We start from the raw sequence: 18,442 nt of genomic DNA on the forward strand, positions 1-18,442 counted from the left end.
GACCGTTACTGATTTATTTTATGTCATGAGGGTGGGTTTTCCCGTTATTTTCTCCCGACTCCGATGACCGTTTGACCCTAAATTTTCGCCTGGGTTTGTGTGGGCCTTGGACAATACTGTTTACCGAAAGTGTCCAATGGCTTTACGTAGCTGTAAAAGGCTTCTTCATGATTGCTTAGGATCTTGAGTGACAGGCTATTCAATGTGATAATATCTGATACTTTACAGCTTAGCACCAGTGACTCGTCATACCCTAATAGTCCAATGACTGACTCGAGACCTTCCCCTCTTGGAGATCAACTTGTTCATCTTCAGAAGGAATTTGAGGATTGTGAGCTTGTGAACAGACAGCTGAGGCAGAGAATAGACCAGCTGGAGAAAGACAATGAAGATATTCATCATATGGCACAAGAAACTGAGGAGTCTATGACTGCCCTGAAACAGGACTCGGAAAAGCAGAACTCGGATCTCCAGGAGCAGATCATTAGCCTGGAAGAAAAACTGAGTTTTAAAGAAGCAGAACTGCTTGGGATGGAGAGTAAGTGGAAAGCAAGAGTTCAGGAGGCTGAAAAAACCGCTTCTGATTTACATGGGCGCATTGAGGTGTTGAATAAACAGCATGAAAGCAGAGAAAAAATGCTGGTTGAATCTGAGAAAGGGTTAAGAGATAATCTAGCAATGGCTGAAATCTCTGCCGCTGAGTTGAAACAACAGGCAAATAATTATCAGCTTGAGTTTGCAACTAGGACTGCGTCAGAACAGAGTGCCAAAGAAAAGATGTCTGACCTGGAAAACAAGCTCGCTGCCGCAGAACAACGAAATCTGGACATGATTTCAAGAATGAATGATATTGTCCTTGATAAAGATAAGAAAGTGTCTAGCCACTTTGAATCAGCCAGTAAGGTCCATGAGCTTTTAGCAAAACTGGAAGGAGCGGAAACGGAGAAACTTGAACTAAAAGGAGTCACGGAGGAACTGATACATAAACTACAGCTGATTGACACTCAAAGAACTGCGGAAAGTGAATCAAAGCAGCGGTGTAATTCAGAAAAGGAAATGGAACATCCACCTGAAAAGGAATCAGCCAGTGGTGATGAATTTCCGCATCAAATCAAAGAATTGGAAAATACTAATAAGAAACTTATTTCCCTTAATGCAGAAGCTGCTAAGAAAGTTGAGAATCTTGAAGCAGCCATACAGAAAATTGCTTTGGAAAAAAGTGCTCTTGAGAAGCAAGGTATTGAAGCACAAAGAACCATGTCCAATCTTGAGGAAAGTGAATGGTTATTAACAGAGCAAATTGAAGAATTACAAAAAGATATCGCATCTACGGAAAAAGAAAGAGATGACTTGACTGAAAAGGTTGCTTTGTTAGAAAACCGATGCATGACACTTGAAGGTGGGTTGAAGGAAAGAGAAGAAGATATATTATCTTTAAAGAAAGAGAATTCTAGACTGATGGCGTCAATGGGACTGTCGGAGAAGGAACTCTCGTTCATGAAATCTGCCTGCCAGCAGTTAATACAGAGTCTGGAGCAATATAACACAGACAGTCATTCGCAGTTAGTTGAGTGTACAGTTAATCCTCAGATGCATATTGAATCTGATCCAAAACTAACTGCCACGTCTCATGGACATGAAGACATTGGTGCACATACATCTTTGTGTCTGTCACTTCAATCAAAAATCAGCACCGTACTTGCTGGAAAAGTCTCCTTAGTCACTCACTTACAGAGTGAAGTAACTGATTTAAAATCTCACAATGCCGAGATACTTACACAGCTCAAGGAGAAGGAAGAGCAAGATAGCATGGAAGTGTCTAATTTGCGAGGGACCATAAAAGGTCTCCAGGGCCAACTAGCTGACGCCGGCTTGCGGTCTGAATCACAGAAAGCGATAGAAACAGAAAAAGAAAAAGAACTACTTGGATATGCAGAGCAGATGAACATGCTAAGACAGCGAGTTGCTGATCTCAAAGAGAGTGTCGTCCAAAAATCCTTAGAATTGGAAACTACTCGGCAGAAGCTTGGTCAGTCCAAGGACCAAGTAGAATCTTTAAAAGTAGCTCTGGAAAAGAGTCAAAGCGAAAAGGCATTTTTAGGAACAAGTATCTCGTCTACTGGCAAAGCTTTTGAAACTTTGCAAGCTGAACATGAACAACTTCAAAAGGAGACCCAAGACCTTCAGAGGTATAATGAAGAGTTACACGGAGAGTCAGATAGCTTAAAGCAGGTCAATAGAACTATGGAAAACATGATGGAAGACTCACAAAGGTTGCAAAAAGAAAACGTCTCCTTAGAACAGGTCTTCGAGGATCAGAAACAAAAAATGATCAAAGAGCATGAAGACAAAGTTGAATTTCTTACGCATCAGTTTAACACAATAAAGGACGAGCTGGACAATGTGAGTGCTGGCAATGCGGAACTGGACATGCAACATCAAGAAATGTTAGTCAAACTCAAAGAAATGCAAGAAAGTTTTGAACTAATGGAAACAGAAAGGAATGAAATCAAGAAAACTAATGATGAGTTAAATGCAGAGGTCTCAAGAGTGAATGAATCGTCACAGCTTATTCAGTCTGAGAAGGAAGAGGTAGCAAAGAAGTTGGAGCAGCTTAGCTCTGAGATGTTTCAGGCATTGGAAGGGAACACTACAAGGATGTTGCGTCTTGAGAATGAACTTCATGATGCTAGAGAGGAAAGGGACAATGAGAAGAAACGAGTCAGTGAGCTTGAAGTAGAAATGACTGATACAAGGGAGAAGTTACGTAAAGCTGAGCAAAAGTAAGTTCAAGGTTCATTGAACACCATGAAAGTAAAACAATAATTAAAGGCAGTGGACACTATTGGTAATTACTCAAAATAATAATCATCACAAAACCTTTCTTTATTACCAGTAATGGGGAGAGGTTGATAGTACAAAACATTGTGAGAAACAGCTCCCTCTGAGGTGAAGTAGTTTTCGAGAAAGAAGTAATTTTCCACGAATTTGATTTCGAGACCTCAAGTTTACATGTAGAACTTGAGGTCTCGAAATCAAGCATCAGAAAGCACACAACTTCGTGTGACAAGGGTGTTTTTTTCTTTCGTTATTATCTCGCAACTTCTTCAACCGATTGAGCTCAAATTTTCACAGGTTGGGTATATTATGTTGAGATACACCAATTGAGAAGACTGGTCTTTGACAATTACCAATAGTGTCCACTGTCTTTGAACAAAATTATAAACTCTATCCCGATGCAAAAATTAAAATCTATTAATTTCAGTTGATGCGGCAGTCGCTGCTAAGGCTAGCTTGGTGGTCTAAGCGGTCTAGCAATGCAGAGGTTGTGGGTTTGAATCCCATCCAAGTGATTTTCCTGTAGATTATTTTTGTTTTCACAGAACTCAGTAAAGTACTGGGCTGGGAGGAAAACTTCCTGGGCTGTTCGCATTGGTTTACCCATGGCTCGGTTAGTTTACCCAAATTAAGTTCGATGCAAACAGGGTGAAAACCAAATTATGTTATACAACAAGTACAGTGAGTGCTTGTAGTTCATTTAGATTGCATGCGATTTGTTTGTCTTTAGATGCGATGAAGGCACAGAGCAGCTTAGTAGTCTTCAGTGTGTCATGAAACAAGAAATATCTGCCCTGAAGTTTCAACTGAGCTCCGAGGCTTTAGAGTACCAACAGCACATAAAGGTACAGTGTTGTGTTTTTGTAAAGAGCATTTATAGGAATTGAAACTTTGCTAGCTGAAATCAGTACTGATCGTCTTCTCGAAGCGTCAAGTTGGAACCATTGGTTCTGTTAAGAACCACCCCCAAAAAGAGCATTAGTAGGATTTGAAACTTTGGATCAGTATGCTCTGATCGTCTTCTCGAATCGTCTTTTCGAAACGTCGAGTTGAAAGCATTGGTTCTGTTCAGAACCACCCCAATTCATTTAGAGATAGTCATTACATGGTGTTACTGCAAACCTTTCTATATTGTAATAATAATTAATAATTGTGGCTTCTTATATAGCGCACATGTCCGTCACCCAGTGACGCTCCTGGCGCTGTAACATACAGTATTTCCTGCTTGATAAGGGACTACGTTTGAGTTATGAGACCTAATTCTGATTGCACCATGTAATGCTTTTACAAGATGCTGTGGCGCAATTTGCTGCCGATCGGACCAGGAACACCGGGGCGAACCCCTTCTCTTTTCGATAAGTGCACTGGGTTCTTTTACATGCACTACATAACACAGTGGACCAACGGCTTAACGTCCCATCCGAAGGACGAAGCAATGATTTAGTGTCGTGTTTAAGGACACAAGTGTCACGGCTGGGGATTCGCACCCACACTATGCTGATCAGAAACACCAGAGTTTGAATTTGGTGCTCTTAACTGCTCGGCCACGACACTTCCAAAGAGCATTGATTCTCAGCGTGTGAAATTATTGCCCCGTGATGTCTTTATCACTGTCGAGCAAATTGCTACGAGTGTGTCTGCTAATGACAACAATCATTCCATGTACATGTTGTCATTAGTGAGTGGTTGTGATGGATTATTGCAGTCTAAGTGTGAACGATGTAAACTCGACTAAATATAATGATTGGGGTGATTGGGGTGTTTTAACTTGAGTCAAATTCAAAATTTGAGACATTTCATCTTTTTTGTGACATTTTTTTGTGACATTTTTTGTGTGACATTTTTTGTGTGACATTCTGTTAGTGTAATGTAATGTAATGTACAGCTGTACTGTTCAGAAACATGTTTGAAAGGTTTTGATGATTGCATAACATTACACTTTTGCATCATGATACCTGTACATGTACATTTCCCTATTGATTGTTATTGCATTTCATAAATGAGCTGATTTTTTAGTCAATTCCACATTTAAAAAAACAGATTGTTAAAAAATATAATGATGTCATTACTTTTGCAAATGTCATTACTTTGTGTTAGAATCCCTTGTTAGAACACGTTGCCTTGGATCGGACGAGTTGGTCAAACAAAAGCGTTTGTAATCGTTTTTTATAAAATGCATATGGTTTGAAAGATGTTTTAAAAGTAGAATACAATGATCCACACAAGTATGCCTCGAAATTGCGTGGTTTTCCTTCTACTGTGCGAACTAACATGGTCGGCCATTTATGGGAGTCAGAATTTTGACCCCCATAAATGGCCGACGTGTTAGTCGACAAGGTTAAAGGAAAACCACGCAATTTCGAGGCATGTTTGTGTGGATCATTGTATTCTACTTTTACAACATCTTTCTACCCATATGCATTTTATAAAAAACGGTTACAAACGCTTTTCAAAGACCAACTCGACCGATCCAAGGCAACGTGTTCCTTTAACCGCTGATTTCACAATGACTAGAATAAATATTGTTGTCTAGTTACTGAATTACAATTGCTTGGTTTGTTTAATTCATAATCATAGCAGTTAAACAAATGTTAGTATGAGAGAGATTGGCTGTTGCCAGCTTGACTGGTGTTTATATCCCTTGTGGGAGTTTGTCGAGTTGCCTTGATGGGAATTTCATTTAAGCAAACAAACAAACAAACAAACAAACAGACCATTTCATGTGATTGTGTTCTGTGAATGATTTCTTGATTTGAACCAAATTTGATTTGTTATTGAAGGGTTACAAGGATCGTGAGGCAGATCAACAGTTATTACAGCAGAGACTTATTGAGCTGGAGGAGAATGCAGAAAGTATTCAGGATACATTAGATGAAACAAGAACACAGCTACAACAACAGCAGCAAAAGGTACAATAATCAATGCAAATGCTTGCATGTATTGGTTTTCTAAGCATTGGGGAGATACTGTGGTGGAATATAAAGAACTTTCATTTTGTTATTTTTCATTGCCAATCCCTCCTTCTGAAACGTCATTCAAAACCATTCAAAATTCACTAAATTTTACAACCCCATTGTTTTTGTACACACATGACAGTACCATTTGAGCAGGGTTGATGATAAGCTGTACTACCACTCAAAACCATTCAGATGGTTTTGAGCTGTGCATACACTGTACCTGTGTGCATTACCTTGACAAACACACCACTGAAATACTTGTTCACGCTTTCATCACTTCCCAAATCGACATGGGTAATTCACTGCTTTATGACATCAAGAGAAACCAACTAAAAAGTCTGCAGTCTCTACAAAACATCGCTGCCAGACTAGTTTCTCTCACCAGTAAATATTCCCGCAGCACTCCTGTATTACAGGATCTCCACTGACTGCCAATATCACACAGGATTCAGTACAAACTTGGCCTATTCATTTACAAAATCCTTCACAACAATGCTCCAGAATACCTCATCAGCCTCATCCACCCATACACATCAGCACACACCGGACTGCGTTTTAATGAGCTCATGGTGCTTCATCAGCCCACTTCCATTCTTTGGGGCAATAGGTCCTTTTCTGTAGCATCAGCCCGGGTGTGGAACCAACTCCCACTGACTGTCAAATCATCTCCATCCATCACAACATTCAAGACGAACTTAAAATCTCACCTGTTCAAACAAGCATACTCACACAATCCTCAGTCCTAATTTGTCTTTCTCTCCTCAAGCGCCATGAGCGCCTTCCTGAGGCGTAATACCGGCACTCTATTAAGTTTTCTTTATTATTATTACCATAGCGGAATGGTTTCAGATGGTCAGCAAGCTGTTAACCAAATCCTGTAGTGTCAACGACATAGTGTATGGTAAACTCGCGGATCGATCAACCCCACTGCCTGGTATCACTCAAAGTCATGACATTGGGATCCTTGATGCACCACTTGAAACACTCCTCATACCAGCTGCACCACCATTCAAAACCATTTAGGGAACCAATTGTGTGCACAGTTATCATACCATTCAAATGGTGTATCAACTTGTTTCGAAAAGGCATCGATTGTAGGAGGGTTAAGGCCTCGTCCCACTGCAGCGCTAACGAGAACGCATTCCATTGATTGGATGAGCGTATCATATTGTGCGTCGAGCAATTCAACAAATAGAATGCCTTCTCTTTGCGTCGTGATCGTTATCATTTTCGTTATCACTGCAGTGTGACTCGGCTTTTAGCAGTGATTGTGTTATACAAGTAAATGAGTTTGGGGATTGTTAACCATAACATGTTAAAAGCTTTGTGGTTATCCACAGTTGCTGAAAACAAAACTTCTGTTTATACTAACTTGATAATTCTGTCTACTCATCATCAGTCCATGTTAGTCCATAACTTGATTCTTTCTTGTTCTAAAGGCTAAGGAAGCTGTGGAAGCGTTGTCTGAGAAGGAGGTTGAGCGAAGTGTCCTTCAGGAAGCAATACAGCAGGTAAGGACCATTCATTTCTGTATCCTCACAAACACCAAGACATCACTAATATTATTCATTTTGTTTTTTATCGATACACACTGATGTGTGTTGGCACTGTATACTCAGTACTTACCCAAGTTCTGTGGACAAAAAATCACAGGTATTTAACTCGGGTGGGATTAAAATCCACTACCCTTGCAATTCTAGAGCAGTGTCTTACCAACTAGACCACCGAGATTGCCCGGCAGCTAGAGGCAATTCGAATCCTATGTTTTAGCAGCGGGTACTGCAAACGATTTAATAGATGTTAAATTTGCATCGGGATAAAGAATATTCATTTTGGTTTTACCAAAAACCAGCTGTGAGTGATTATCTGCCTAGTATTTAGAAAGGCAATGACACTAGTGTACATTGAAACAAAAGTCACTATAGATGTGTGTTGTACAGATCACTAGTGTTTGTATGAAGAGCAACTAATCATATGCCATTATACAATTGTTGCACGCTGTGACGGGGTCCATGGCGTTTTGTACACCCGAGGGGGAAATGGAACCAGAGGCGAAGCCGAGGGTGCCATTTTCCCTCGAGGGTGTACAAAACCCATACACCCCAGTCACAGGGTGCGACAATTGTTTTGTTATACCTTTGTATAATTGTTATTCCTCTTCTCAAAGTTCTGTTGTCATCTTCAAACATTATTACCACGGACTATTCATTGTTTAATGGGCAGACGAACAAGATTCCCTCGAACCCGCGGGTGTTTCGTACACAGCGCTGGAAATTGACCAACGCCGGGAACGATCAAGGTGATGTACACCGGTGTACATCACTTTTCATGTTACCCGGCGCGTCGCGAGCCATGTAACATGCGTTTTTGATGCGCGTCACATGATTGGTTCTCGACCAATCAAACTTCACAGTTTGTTACCGAGGTATAACAACACCAGATGATGTATACATGTTTTTGATATAACTCTTTAAAGTATTGTATCTGACTGCTTAGAATTATTGTGTATTTGAGCCCAAAGCATTTGTTTCTAATTTAATTGCAGATGTCTAAATCAATGGAAGAACTTCAACTCAGAAACTTAAACAGTGAGGTAAAAGTATGTGTTAAGCTCACAAAACCATGAATTTAATGTGTCACATACTTGTTGAAATACACTGAGACACATATTTATTTATGTGTGGCCCAATGTTTGTGTAGGGGGTCTTGTCAAAATTTATCCAGGACAGTTAGTCGATAAAATTTCTCTGCAATGTCAAGTGTTTGAGAGACGAGATTTACGATGCACCAAAGTCAAGCTCTTTACCTATGTACCCCACTGAGCGCTGTGCGTTTTGACTGGGTGATTAAGTGGAACAAACCTGGCGGTTTTGGAGTGATCTGAGAGGTGTGAAGGATATTATATTGGTTGGTCGCGATCGGTCAATCTGCACAATCAACCGATCGCGCTGCGCTATTGAAAGATGAATTAAGATCAATTCGGCCCCTAAACATCGGCCGATCGCGCCAAACAATTCCTGCACAATCGGCCGATCGCACAAAACTTTTTTGGCGCGATCGGCCGATTGTGCAAAACCTTTCCTTCACAATCGGCCGATCTCGCCGAGCCATTCCCGCACGACCGGTTGATCGGGCATGTTCGTTGCTGAATATTGCGCGATCAACCGATGGTTGCGCGACCGACCATTGCTGCGCAACCAATAGATATTTCAATAGCGCAGCGCGATCGGTCGATAGCGCAGCGCGATCGGTTGATCGCGCAGATTGACCGATAGCGCCAACCATATTTACTGAGATTTGTAATGAGATTTTTTTTACTGAGTTGAATAGAGACCCCTGCTTGTTTTCCAGTAGAGAAATTTGTAGTGATCTAAGTCTCTTGGGTTTGTAAACAAATGGAACCCCAGGCACTGCGAAGTCTATTATGTTTTTTTCTGATACCAAATTTCAAACAAGGTGAAATAACGGCAGTTAACAAACATTGTCCTGCTTGTTTTCCAGTAGAGTAATTCCTAGTGATCTAAGTCTTTGCAGTTTGTAAACAAATGGAACCCCAGGCACTGTGAAGTCGTTCATGTTTTGTTCTGATACCCAATTTCAAACAAAGTGAATTAACAACAGTTAACAAACCTTGTCCAGGGCCCAATTTCATAGAGCTGCTAAGCACAAAAATTTGCTTAGCATGAAATTTCTTCCTTGATAAAAACAGGATTACCAACCAAATGTCCACGTGATATTCAGGATAAGCAAGCAACAGCTGAATACCAGTAATAAGAAATATGCAACAAATGGAAATTTTGTTGGTAATCCTGTTTTTATCAAGGAAGAAATTTCATGCTAAGCAAATTTTTGTGCTTAGCAGCTCTATGAAATTGGGCCAGGGTGTTACTTTTCCACTGGTTGGCCTGGACTAACTTTGACATTGACCCTAAGTAAATATCTTGGTGTTGATTTACCTAGGAGGAACTTGGAATGTTAAAGGATTCTCGACAGGGCAATCAAACATTGTTAGAAGCTAAGCTGACTGAACTTCAGACTGACAACGTGGACTTAAAAAAGCAGATTATTAAACTCATCAGGTGAGTACATTCACTTCTAGTGAATATTGAAAACGTTTCTTGCTGTTCAGTTTCTACTGCATAAGGGGCCATTCATAATAGTCAATGCTAAAAACTCTCACATAAACCTATGTAAAACAGTTTTTAGTTGAAATTCAATGAGCTAAAAACAGAGTTCATGCTCATAGGCTCCAAGGGGAAGTTAATAATAATTATAAGACTTGTAATGCGCATGTATCCACCCTGCTGGGTGTTCAAATTTACCCGTTTGAAAAATGCCGCAAAGTAAATCACTTGTAATTCTTAGTGTATTGTTTGTTTATGATCAGAGATAAAGATACTTTGTGGCAGTGGACTGATAAATTGGATTATCAGCGAAAGATGAAGGCATCCGAGAGATGGATTGACGATAATGAGGTAAGTTTGATTTGTATGGTGGAAATACGATATAGAAAGGTTTGTGGTAACACCATGTAATGATAATCTCTTAATGAGTTGGGGTGGTTCTGAAAAGAACTGTTGGTTTCAACTCGACGATTAATAATAATAATAATAATAATAATAATAATAATAATAATAATAATAATAATAATAATAATAATAATAATAATAACAACAACAACAACAACAACAACAACAACAACAACAACAACAACAACAACAACAACAACAACAACAACAACAACAACAACAACAACAACAACAACAACAACAACAACAACAACAACAACAACAACAACAACAACAACAACAACAACAACAACAACAACAACAACAACAACAACAACAACAACAACAACAACAACAACAACAACAACAACAACAACAACAACAACAACAACAACAACAACAACAACAACAACAACAACAACAACAACAACAACAACAACAACAACAACAACAACAACAACAACAACAACAACAACAACAACAACAACAACAACAACAACAACAACAACAACAACAACAACAACAACAACAACAACAACAACAACAACAACAACAACAACAACAATAATAATAATAATAATAATAATAATGCATTTATAATGCGCCATCTATCTAGTGTACAAGACCCTATTCCGAGGCGCAGAACAAAAAAACAATATTCACAACAAAAAAGAAATTTAGAACATAATACAAAATTATACAATGCATAATCTACTGTCAAGACATGTAACGAGCTAAGTGTAAGAGGATTTAAATCAATGAGTTTTCAGCAAGTTTTTAAACAATGGAAGTGAACTACAGCGCCTGATGTTATTAGGTAAAGCGTTCCAAAGTTAAGGAGCACAAGCGGAAAAGGCACGATCAGTATGCTCTGATCATCTTCATCGTAGTCATAGTATGTCAAGTAAAATATGTCCTGAGCCAATATGGCTCATCGGCTGGTGTTAATATCTGGTTTAACCAAACAGTCCCTGTATGTACATGTATTGGTTATTGGTTGTGGAATTAATGGTGCTACTATACAAACATAGCATGGTTTGAGGGCGACTAGTCAATATTAGTCACCCAAAATAAACCATGTTATATTTGTTTGACTATACTTCATACATATTCAGTTACCGGAACATGAGTTTTGAGCAAGAGAATGTTACTGTGAAACAAAATGCACATGATAAGTTTGTTCATGTGTTGGATAGTGTTGCTAAAAAGAGGGCGCTGTTCGTGCGTGTGTATACAAAACAGTACCACGATCGTAAAGCGAATGACATGTAGAATAGGGGGTGACGTCGCGCAATGGTAGTGAGCATGACAAGTAGAATAGCTCCTGGGATACTATTACTTGTCATGCGCATTTACCACTTGCGTGAATACTCACTTGCCGCGCTTGGTAATTAGCAAAATTAACACCTTACACGCAGTGATGAATGGACCAATAAGAACTCGACTATCGGTCATGAATATGTATTAGGTATAGTTATACTGATTGTTCTCTGCAGGTGACTCATTGTATGCAATGCCGTATACAGTTCTCCATGATTGTCAGACGTCATCACTGCAGACTGTGTGGTCGTATCTTCTGCACCAAGTGTGCTAGCTGCTATGTATTAACAACTCATAGTAGGTATGTTTTGGGAGGACTATAGTGTCATAAAAAAAGAGAAATCATAATACGCATAAGTAAGTTTTAAGGCGTAAGTTTGATGCAGGATGACTGTGACAAGAAATTGGTTTCAATACAGACTGTATTGGTTAACAAAATAAAAAGAAAACCACACAAATTCAAGGGGTATTTATGTGAATAATTATATTCTGCTTGTAAAACATCTTTCTGACCATATTACTTTCGTAAAAATTGCTTTTTACAGCCCAAAGCGCGCACCCAATCCAAAGGCAATATTTCCCTTTAAGATTAATATAAATGATGTTGGTTATTTTGAGAAGGTATTGGAAGCCCATACTCTCACATGTCTTGGATATGTGGTAGTGTGGTGGCAGTAAGATGGTTACCAGGGCCCAATTTCATGGAGCTGCTTTGGTTGGCACTCCAGTTTTTATCAGGGAGAAATTTCATGCTTAGCAAAATTTTGTGCTTAGCAGCGCTATGAAATTGGGCCCAGGTTGAGGTTTGCATCTCTGCTGAGTTCCAAAGTGTGTACTTCAGGGGTTAAAGCAATTATTCACTTTCGGAAAAAAAAAAAAAAAAAAGTTCACAGATTTACAAATAACAATAATAACAAGATTTACAAATAAGTTACAGGGTTTACAGAAAGTAATGGTGAAAGACTTCTCTTGAGATATTATTCCATGAAATGCTTTACTTTTTGAGAAAACATTAAAACAATAATCAATTCTCAACAACGAGAATTATGGATTTATAGTAAACACATGTCATGACATGGCGAAATCCCGTTATTTTCTCCCGACTCCGATGACCGATTGAGCCTAAATTTTCACTGGTTTGTTATTTTATATATAAGTTGTGAAACACAAAATGTGGGCCTTGGACAATACTGTTTACCGAAAGTGTCCACTGGCTTTAAGGGACTATTGAGACAAACCTCTACTCAGACACCAGTCCAAAATAAATCCATTTAAATTGTTTTGTTTATAGCAAGAAGTCTCGTGTATGTGAACAGTGCTTTGTTGTACATCAGCATGCCTCTGAGGTAAACCAAACCTTGACTACAACATTATCAACACCAGATAGCGATGACGATGATGAAGTATCTCAAGATACACCAGCTACCAGTAGATCCTCTATTAGTTCCAATGCACATCTTCAAGATGCGTTGGAATCAACAATATCTACAGAAGGGTCGTCATCAACAGATGGCTCCATCTCTCCTATCAAGGTGCCCATAGTTACATCAGGGCAAGCTGTGAAGGAAGAGGCTTCTCTTGACCATCAGACTGCTACTGAAAACACTGTTTCTACATCCATCTTGAAGACATCTACCCAAGAGGAAGGCATGGATGCATCGGAGCAAGATGCCAAACTATTACCAAGTAGTAAGAAAGTAGAGTGTGCTCAAGTGACTGCAAGTGAATCAAGGTACATGTAGCTATACACCATTAAAGACAGTGGACACTATTGGTAATTGTCAAAGACTAAATTACCAATAGTTTCCACTGCCTTTAATGAGTGCAAAGTATAAAACAAGATTTATGTGTAGCGATTCAACATCTCCAGCTCTTCATGTATTCATGTTTGTATGTTCACATTTCATGCTTTGAAACAATCATAAGTGCTACACTGCCACTGTATATGATGACACAAAGGTCTGACTTCTTTCAAATGTCTGATCGAATCACACAACTTCTCTCTGAACTGGCATATTATTCTGTCCAAGATGAACTATCATTGTTTGTTGAAAGTTTTTTTGGGTTTTTTCCATGGAGGATTTATTTTTATTCACACTTAAGACCACTCCTCATAATAACAAACACTCTGAAACTACGTAACATTAACAGTAAAAAAATAAATAAACAAAATACGATGTTGAAAGTTGTCTCCATATAAGAAATATGTTGCCTCCAAACACTTCAAAATGTTTTGTTTTGAATGTTTTAAGGTTTTATTGCCATATGTAAAATATAGTTGGACAGTGAAATCGTTTTGGTTTTGCGTGATTAAGAACATGTCAGAGGGAGCCTTTTCTCACAATGGTTTATACTAGCAGCTCTGAATTGCTCGTTACCAAGTCACTTAGTTATTTTGAGTAATTACGATTATAACACCCCGTTACAAATATTCTGCCTTTTCATTGGTTTAGAGCGTGAATGTTTGCCGTTTGATAGTCCGACGACTATCACACGGCGTGCAGTACACATACGTCTTTTTTCCCACCTCCCACCAATTAGTTGTGCAACTGTGTCTCAAGAAAATAGAACGCTCTGGGGATCACCTCGGGAGTCGTAGTTTTAACCATAGCACTCGAAGCAGTCAATATTTGTATAATAGTGTTCAGTGCCATTAGAGAATAGCTTACAATCTAATTAATTCTCAGACTGAGAACTGTCCAGAACCAGTGAATACAATCACTATCTTTGTCCGTACAGCTTCTTGCTCATTTCATGAAGTCAAGATCCAAACCTCATTCATTTAATTGTAGCTATCATTCAGAGACTGATCAAGCAGATAATCCAGTCATTGTACTAGACAGTCCTCTCCCATCTCGACACAACCTCCACCCCAGTGGAAAGGATGATGAACCTGACTTTGATGTGATCAGTGAGGAGGAGGTTGTAGCTGCAAGGAATGAGCCAAGTCCATTTGATAGCCCATTGAAGGTTGGGCATGTAGCAGAGTCAAGGTGGGCTGGGCCCAATTTCATAGAGCCGCTAAGCATAAAAATTTACTTAGCATGAGATTTATCCCTTACCACACAAATTTCCATTTGTTGCTTATTACTTTTAACTGGTATTCAGCTGTTGTTTGCTTCTCCTAAAAATCACGATATACATTTGGTTGGTAATCCTGTTGGTAATCAAGGCAAACATTTCATGCTAAGCAATTTGTTGTGCTTAGCACCTCTATGAAATTGTGCCCAGATAAGGCCATGCAGGTCTTTGTGCATGTTAAAATTGTTGCAGCTACAATTGTCTATTAAACATGTTGAACATGAGAAGGAAACAAAAGTGCAGACACTAACGGCTCCCAATACTCACATGGACTTCAACTTTCTATTTTATTTAGGCTTGAGTCACTTGATCTCTGCGTTAAGCCCAGTGCATACTTCCTGTGAATGCAAACGAGATTCAAATTTTTTAAGTCGCAGGGCGGTTTACGCAGCGAATGTTTCGCAAGAGTTGAGCACAAGTCAGCTCATGCAAGTTATTCATTGCAAAATAGGGACGTCAAAGTTCCTATCGCATTTGCTTTCGCAGGAAGTATGAACTGGGTTACATGACATTCAGTGATTCACATGCCATGTTGTCCATATTAGTTTTTGGTTTTTACCCATATACACCGATGTGTGTAGCACTGTATACTCAGTAGTAAGGTCGTGGGTTCGAATCCCATCGAGTAAAATACCTGTGATTTTTTTCGCAGGACTCGGGAAAGTACTGAGTATACAGTGCTACACACATCGGTGTATATGGGTAAAAACCAAAAATTAATATTCTTTATCCCTGATGCAAATTTGATATATACTAAACCATGTTGTCCTGTTGTCATTCTCAACCTAGAATCGTCAACACTATCACATGTTATGCATTTTTACATCCTTTTAAAGATAGGGTCAAAGATTGGAGTACTAAAAAGAAAGTGGTTGTAAAAAAACTTACTTGGTTTAGAAGCATGGCAGCTGTTGACAGTATAAACTACTTTGACAAAGAATTCCCGTTGGAGTAATATTTGGTTTGGATTATGTTTTACCCCAAAACATTTGCATCTGAGAAATGCAGGCCTGATACTTCACGGAGGCAACGAAGGCGATTGCCTCCGTTGCCCCTTGTCATTGCCTTGGTGCCCTTGAAATGCTCCAGTAGAAATTTACAATCTCTCAGAGGGTGCCCCTTTACCTAGGAGAAAATGCCTTGGTGCCCTTGCCCTTTCAAAAATGAAGCATACAGGCCTGGAAATGATTCATGCGTGAATCGTTTGTCGGGTTTCTGAGGGTTGGTGTTCATGTTGCGGCCAGAGGTGCTGGATTGATGTGACATTTGTGTGAAAATACCGTGACAGTTTTTCGCTGCTTTGTGAGCAAGTACACACTGTATTAAGCAAAAACTGCCACATGTGACTTTAACTGTCTTTCTTTACAACTTTGTGACCTTGTTTGGTAGAAACAGGCGCTATATAAGACTTCAATATTATTATTAAAAACCAATCTATCACCCTTCCAATATAGCCATCAAACCAATCATTTCATTTACCACTCAATATACATGATTTAAAAACATCTCTGACTCCAAATAGTTTGTAAACTTTGTTATTTTGCCTGTAAAAATGTCTCATTTACACACCTTCATGATTTTAACATGCACATGCCATAGAGTTACCCATGTACATGTATATAATTAGCGAGGTAGCAACATATGACCATATCCATGAAGTTGTTCAAATTTGTTGCTTATGTGGATGTCAGAAACTGCTTTGTTGAAGTTTACTTGATTTGTATGCTTATATTACCTGGCACGTGCACTCAAGAACAATGAACTTGATAATTTGAGACAAAGCAGTCAAAACTGACAAGTCTTGATGGGTTATATACATTACACTCTTACATTTCACTTGGGATTCTTTTATTACATTGAATTTCCTTCTTTTTTTTTTTTTTTTTTTTTTAATGTTCAAAACAAATTGGTGTTTATACAAGTTGATGTTGCATTCCCCCAGCACCATGGTCGATCTTTGACAAATAGAATAAGAGTTGTCTGTAAATGTTTATGAACAGTTTATGACCAGCATGAACAATCCAATGCTACAAAATTTCTGTTTGAATATTAAGCGAAAATGCTACTCAAAAAAGTGTCAAGTTTGGATGAATAAAACGTACCTGTTAATAGGGGGCTAAAGAATTCAGTTTTCTAATTGGAAACTGAGCTAAATTTTGTTGGTAGTGGGAAATAAATTGAACTCAACAAAGGAGGAAATCAAACCCGACAGGTTCTACTACTTGATTCCTTTGCTCATCCTTTGCTATAGACTGCAAGTCGTGGCGCACTGGAGCAAGAAAACACGACAACTGAAGAACTTTATTTTTTTATTAATCAAATCTTTGCTGGAATTTATTGTTAATGCCGATTCTGAACAACAAAAATACTCATTAGAGCTTGTTTAAATTAATTTTAGCTTTTTAAACAAATAATACGCAATTATCGGTTAAAATCTATGTATAGACACAAGTAAAACTCTGGGACAAGAATGTTTGTTTGATCTTAAATTTTTTGAAACCTCGTTTGTGAATGTACGCCTGAATGTGAAACTACTAAAAGCTAGTTTATACGCGGACGCACGATCATTTATCTCTACTATAATATAGTAGATATCAATGCGCACGATGGTCATAAGGGCGTTAGATAAACGCGTGACGTAGTTTAGAGAGGAAGCCGACGCCTATTCGACCAATGACAAGGCTTTTCACCCCGCGCAACCAAAACAAGCGTCTGCGTAAGTTTCGTGATCGGAGATGAGCACAAATTTTTAGTTTTTTACAAGTAACCTGACCTGAGGTTAGGTTTTCCTTTGTTATTATGTTGACTTTATTGTTATTTTTATATATGTTGTTAATCGGTATTACATTTTTAACAACATATGTCATTTCTATGGTCATAAACTACATTAAACTAAAGTAATGGACGAAACAAAATCTTCCCAACGTAACACTTCATAAGGTTGAAACCACAATGGTCCTGGTAGTTCAAATCTGCGTGAGACTTGCACAGTCTATTGTAACAGTGCAAGGGCTTTGTCTGACCTTTTACCAAAGATGTACATGTCTTGAACAACTACACAAGTATCTTGGAAGATCCATAGTTTTTATAAATCTGATTGAGTGCAAAAACAAAAGTAATGTACATGTACCACAAATAAAAATGTGTTAGTACATTGACATGTACAATATGTTTTTAATATTGCTTAGCAAACAAGTTTGGTTCCCTGTTTGTAATAGCTCTGGGTATTTTTTGTCTTTACATTTTACTTAGCATAATTGTGACTCCTACACTATACACAACGGAACTGGAAGCAGGAGTTAATGATGACATCACTATTAAAGCTGGACAGAGTCATGCTATTCCTATTCATCTTGATGCACCAGGAATCGTTCTATGCTGGGAGTTTGCCTCAGCACCCAAGGTACGTGATTATTCTAATAACTAGATGCAATCAATAACTGCTAAAGGGCTCTAATTTAAACAGCCAATAAAGGATGATCTCAAATATATAGATATTACAGTTTTCTAACTGCTGCAGTCCATCCAGGAAACATAAAAAATATAACGAGTCTCTTACCTCATGTTAAACATGGTAAAAATGGGTTTTTCTCCAGAACACTCCAAGCCAAATTTCTGAAAAACGTGGGGTCAAACAAGCCCGCGCAACGTCAGTGGCGGCTATTTGGTGTGGAAATGCCAAAGCTGGAGAACTGTGTTCAAAACCAATAGTAGAAAAACGTCACTGGCGTCCAGGGC

General features: G+C 38.7%; 1 protein-coding gene across 2 annotated transcripts in view; it reads left to right on the forward strand.

Moving 5' to 3' along the window:
* Positions 1 to 18,442, forward strand: part of LOC139937060 (FYVE and coiled-coil domain-containing protein 1-like) — a 38,086-nt gene that overhangs the window by 11,779 nt on the left and 7,865 nt on the right. Inside the window, exons 8-18 of one of the 2 annotated variants that reach the window (XM_071932041.1) lie at positions 229 to 2,783; positions 3,569 to 3,683; positions 5,619 to 5,747; positions 7,235 to 7,306; positions 8,341 to 8,388; positions 9,756 to 9,874; positions 10,183 to 10,270; positions 11,800 to 11,924; positions 12,915 to 13,355; positions 14,416 to 14,616; positions 17,957 to 18,107. In XM_071932041.1, coding sequence (XP_071788142.1) covers positions 229 to 2,783; positions 3,569 to 3,683; positions 5,619 to 5,747; positions 7,235 to 7,306; positions 8,341 to 8,388; positions 9,756 to 9,874; positions 10,183 to 10,270; positions 11,800 to 11,924; positions 12,915 to 13,355; positions 14,416 to 14,616; positions 17,957 to 18,107 — 4,044 coding nt within the window. Of the gene's footprint in view, positions 1 to 228; positions 2,784 to 3,568; positions 3,684 to 5,618; positions 5,748 to 7,234; positions 7,307 to 8,340; positions 8,395 to 9,755; positions 9,875 to 10,182; positions 10,271 to 11,799; positions 11,925 to 12,914; positions 13,356 to 14,415; positions 14,617 to 17,956; positions 18,108 to 18,442 lie in introns of both variants that reach the window. The other variant, XM_071932040.1, reaches the window with a different exon arrangement.

This window comes from Asterias amurensis, chromosome 5 (genome assembly GCF_032118995.1).
Source record: "Asterias amurensis chromosome 5, ASM3211899v1".
Lineage (NCBI taxonomy): Eukaryota > Metazoa > Echinodermata > Asteroidea > Forcipulatida > Asteriidae > Asterias > Asterias amurensis.